At 40.8% G+C, this 5,356-nt stretch overlaps 1 protein-coding gene across 1 annotated transcript in view; it reads right to left on the bottom strand.

Annotated features, from left to right (window-relative positions):
• Positions 1 to 5,356, bottom strand: part of LOC122357544 (CREB-regulated transcription coactivator 3-like) — a 12,237-nt gene that overhangs the window by 3,217 nt on the left and 3,664 nt on the right. Inside the window, 5 exon segments of the mRNA XM_043256944.1 lie at positions 633 to 898; positions 1,622 to 1,839; positions 1,923 to 1,972; positions 3,023 to 3,108; positions 3,480 to 3,541. Of these exon segments, the coding sequence (XP_043112879.1) occupies positions 633 to 898; positions 1,622 to 1,839; positions 1,923 to 1,972; positions 3,023 to 3,108; positions 3,480 to 3,541 (682 nt within the window).

Raw genomic sequence — 5,356 nt, 5'->3', positions numbered from 1 at the left:
ACCTTTCAAATGTTTAAGAATAAGAAAAATCTGCATATAAGAATGATTGGAGTAATGGCGGCTGAAAATTCAACTTAGTCATTACACATATAAACTGCATTTTAAATACATAAGATAACCTATTTTTTATTGTTACAGTTTCATAATATTGTTCTTTTTAAAGGAAAGAACATAAAGTGAATAAAAAATTTCATTTCAACTACTACTTGAATGTTTGAACTATTTGGCAGTTTCATTTGTAGCAGAGAAATCAGCTTTGAAATCAAATGGTTGTGCCTCAAAGTCCAGACCAATTTGAAGTGTTACACGGTGCAACCATTTGAGCTCAACACAGAAATCTGTTACAAAGAATTGCAGCATCAAAAATGATNATATATATATATATATATAAAATTGGTCTGTGCTGTGTGGTTTAATGACTAATGATGTATCAACAAACATTTGATTGTGTGCCTTCANNTTTCTTTTCTTTTCTTTTCTTTTCTTTAGTTTTTTTTTATTTGCAATCCAGAAAAGTCTAACAATGTCAGATGCACACTTGAGAGCTGCAAGCAGTTAATGTTGTGGATGAGGAAGACACCACCGGAGAACATGAAACGCTGGGAGAGGAGATTTAATGAGCACTTTCTCACCTGTGTGATCGGGGACAGAGAGGGCGACATTGTCGGGGAGAGCTGCTTGCTCAGGCTTCGCCTCTGATCACCCCCTGGAGAGAGTGTGAGGGGACTAATGGGGGCCGGCCGTCTCCTGGGTGAACTTGCCATGCCCGTCGGAGGAGGGTTGGACAGCGAGGACAGACGCAGAGACGTGTGGATTGATGGATTGCTGAGAGACGAGTGCAGCTGAGAGTTGGTGAGCGATGCCTGGATGGAAGGGTTGCTTAGAGAGGATGACAGCCCTAAGAGGACAACAAACATGACATAATCAGCTCCAGGGGTCAAAAGTACTTCTTAAACCGCCTTAATGAAACTGAGATAAACCAATAATGGCTTTATGAGTCACTGCGTGCAGGCCGGCTCCTGTCCTGATGTCCACTCCTCAGAAAAGACACTGAGCAATTGTCTGCAGGTTACTGGACCAGCGAGAGCGAGAGAGAAAAGAGCCGTTTATGAGCAGCCAATTCAGGGGTTAAAGGTCAGCTGTGTCTCTGGGGACCGGCCAATCAGCTAGCAGCACAGCTGAAACAGGCAGAAGAAACATCCCAGCGCACCCTGTTCCCAGACATGAGAGCGAATGGAAAGAATAAAGCTCAAGAGAATGGAAGTCAAAGAGAGCGATCAGATGGCGGATGGATTTAAAAAGGGGGGTGGGGGGTGGAGGAGGAGAGCTGTGGTCTTCTGCATGGATGTGGCCCTTTAGAAAACACATGGCATTCATTCCCCAGAAAGCGCCTACAGTGTAAGCCTACAGTGTGCCGTTAAACAAAGACCGGAGTGTTCAGCCAGGCTCTTCTGAAGCCAGGAGATGCTTTAACAGCAAACGAGCCTCCTTGAATAACGATTCGGTCACAAACAAAAGCTCTTTTTAGTCTTAGACTGTGCGTGAATGAGATTACGCATGTGTGAAAACCAGTACAAGTATTAATGTGTCTGTTTATGCCACATATAGTAAACCCACTAACCTTGTGAGTTTCCGATGCCCAGATGCATCATGGCCGCGGGGAGGTTGCCGGTGCTGCTGCCTCCGCTAAGGTTGGGATATCCAGCCTCGTCGGGGTCCAGCGGAGTGGGCAGCGGAGAGGGGAAGTGCAGGTTACTGAGGTCAGGAAGAGACCCGCCAGTGTTTAACGTGCCTTGGTAGTGAGACAAACCTATGTTCTGCTCTGGAGATGGAAATATACTGCAGAGAAACAGAGAGGGACGATGTTAAACTCACAGCTAATATCTAATAAGCAACCAGTAAACATGTACAGTCAGACTCACTTGATTCCAGGCACTTCACAGGACTTTGGCCGGGAGGACAGAGACTGCACCTGCAACCAGGCAACATGTGCGTTACACATCCACACTCTCAGAGACATTTACCAGCCTGCTATCTACAGACAAACAATTAGTACTGTATCTAGTAAAACAAAACGGCATCACACTCAAATCAATAACTTTTTTTTTTCTTTAATCAACAGCACGAAGATTCTTTCTTCATGAAATCAAACCTGATTCCTATTTTAACATAAAATGCAGTATCCACACGCAACGGTTTTCTTTAAAGAGAAAGAAAAAAAAGTACTCTGTTAAAACATTAACATGCCGCTGTCCTTACAATCACATCTCTTCTCTGATGACGTGCAAGGACTGAGTAATAGCACATCCAAGCTTCAACCACTCACACATGATGACTGCAGTAAATACCAAACGACGATGATCCAATTCCTGATGGGCAATGAAATTCTAACCTACATATTTAACTTAGAGATCGTACTTGAATATATGCTATAATATGAAAGCAAAACAAGAGCAAAATCTTTTACAAGCTGCTTTTAATATAATTGCTTCCTCAACTAGATCGAAGTCAGGCAATGATGGCAGGCATAATACTGTATATTGGCTTATGGGACGAATTTAGACTAATAAATACTAGCAAAACATCATGAGCGAGATTACTGGGTAAAACATGAACAAAATGCATAATCGAAAGATTTTAACGCAATTTCAGTACACAAAGTCAAATCAAAAACTAACGTGCTACCGGAAACTGGTCTTTATTTTGCTAGTAATAATGGCCAATATTACGCTGCTTTTAAACAGGTCATTGGTCACGACCCGAATTGTGTTACAGATGCTGCGAAAGACTTGAAATTTTGCATTTAACATTCCCTAANCATAATCGAAAGATTTTAACGCAATTTCAGTACACAAAGTCAAATCAAAAACTAACGTGCTACTGGAAACTGGTCTTTATTTTGCTAGTAATAATGGCCAATATTACGCTGCTTTTAAACAGGTCATTGGTCACAACCCGAATTGTGTTACAGATGCTGCGAAAGACTTGAAATTTTGCATTTAACATTCCCACATGTACTCACCTTTTTGGCCTCCCATAATTGTTTGGGCAGTGGCTTATTTACTCCAAGCAGATTCTCCTCATTAGGAACAGCAGGAAATGAGAACACTGGCAAAGGAAAAAAAAATTAAATAATTCAAATCATCCCTGTTAGCATCCTGTCTATTTACATGCACATCTAAGTCACTAAATTCATATTGTCAACAAACAACTTTAACCAAATTACCAAATAAACATAAAAAAGAGAGATGCACAAGTCTTGAATGCGTGTAAACTACTGTATACAAGAGACATGTAATCTGAGTCAGACCGCCAGCAGGGGACACCAACTGTTCCACAACACCACCACCATCCATCAGCCCGCTACAGCAAACCACAGCAGAGCACTGTGAGGGCTGATCATGGCATTGAACGGGTGAATCTTTTTTTGGTGAGCTGAACACATGACAGAGAGTTAACAAACATGACACCGCACTTACCATCTCCGGCACTGTCCACCTCTGCTTCATTCATGCTGGCTGTATGAGAGAAACAGAAAGACCTATTAGATCAAAGAGCGGTTCATCGTTTCGCATTTACACTTAATTTTTCCACCCATCCATATGCGGTTTGCTCTTCAAGCCTAAGACAGTGGAGAGTGACAGAAAACATTTGAAAGAATGGGGTTTAAAGAAAAAAAAAACAACACACTGAGAGCATGTACACTTGGACACTGACCCATGTCACACGTCTTTCAGCATATTAGCATTAAAATAGCTAAGTGAACCGCTGCTGATGTAATAGGCAGTGCATTAACACATCAGATGTGACATGGCATGATTAACATTTTAATTGCAAGCTTTTACTTCAAACCGATCCTGAAATTGTGCGTCTAATATCCACTTTATGAATGAATTAGTCTAAAGTACCGTAATTATTTCTTGATTCACAAAACCTAGTCCAAGTTGTAACCAGAGTGAAAATAAAAACCATCATACTCATGTTTTGTGAATGAACTTTATTGTAGTAATATATTGTGCGCAATTTGTCACGCACACTGCAGTTTCGTCAGTAGAGCGCGCACGCATGCGCTGAGAGCTCTGAGGAAAGCTAACCCTGAAACATAACCTACTCCGGAGCAGGTTATCTTCAGAGAGTTGCTATGGCTACTAGCATACCCTGAAAGTTGAGGTTTTATCCGTTTACTTACTCTTAAACATACGCATTTCACGTAACCTGCTTTCTGGAACACCACCGATATCACTGATACAATTTTAATGGGAAATTGTGAAAACGTAAATTAAAACGAACGCCTCCCTCCTCTTTTTCTCCCAGTGGTTATTTTGCTTCTCTATTGTATATTTGGATTATGCCATAAAAATATCACTTTTGAATATACTGTAGCTCACTGGCTTCTCTGATGATTTAACACAACATAGCAAGCATCACTGCAATATTCTGAATGCAACCTTCACGCAAACCAGATGAAACTGTTCACATGTCTAATATACACTTTTAAAAGGATTCAAACCTTCAGCATTAATGGTAATTAATTATTTCACACAAAACCTCTTCTGATGCCTGGAGTGAAAAAAACCCCCAAAAAACAGCAACGTTTAAAATTTGCTCATCAAGCATAAATTAAAGCTAATTTCTACATTTTCAGCACCCGTTACTCTAGTCATCACCGTCACATGATCCCTCAAAAATCATTCTAATTTACTTATTTACTGCCCAAGAAAGATTTCTCACGAATATCAATGCTGCAAACAGTTGTGCTGCCTAATATTTTTGGGGATTTTTATAAAATAAATACAATTACAAATAGATTTTATTAAATTTTTTTTATAAAAGCATTTTATCCAAAAATAAAAACATTGATTATTTTAAAAAGAAAACATACAAAAATGCAAACTTTTGGACCGTTGAGTTGAGTTCAGTCTTCTCACAAACATTTGATTCATTGAAATGAGTCATTCAGAGTGCACACTTACACTCCACCCACTGAAGACTGGGGGCACTCCACAGGGGGGAACTGAAAATGGCTTCTTAGTGTCCACTGTCTCTTTAAGAAACACCCCATGAGGAGGAGGAAAGAAAAAAAAAAAAAAAAAGTATATCGGGAGAAATCTGTGACCACAAGCGCAGAATGAATCAATGGGGAGGCATTGTTTTGTGTGCACCACAGAAATCCTGTGGAAAACAAACCTCCTTTCTGCTTCCTCTGCCGATGCTGGTCCAGAACCGATACAGAGTGGGCTAGGAGCCATATCAACCAGCTCCACCGCTTCAGCAAAGCTGCCGGTCTCAGACGCCCAACAGCGACGCACAATGAATCAAACAAAAAGTACGGCGACACCTCATTTCCCCCTCGCTG

Source organism: Puntigrus tetrazona, chromosome 14 (assembly GCF_018831695.1).
Source record: "Puntigrus tetrazona isolate hp1 chromosome 14, ASM1883169v1, whole genome shotgun sequence".
NCBI lineage: Eukaryota > Metazoa > Chordata > Actinopteri > Cypriniformes > Cyprinidae > Puntigrus > Puntigrus tetrazona.
The sequence above is the reverse complement of the archived record's forward strand: the minus strand, read 5'-3'. Positions and strand labels throughout refer to the sequence as shown.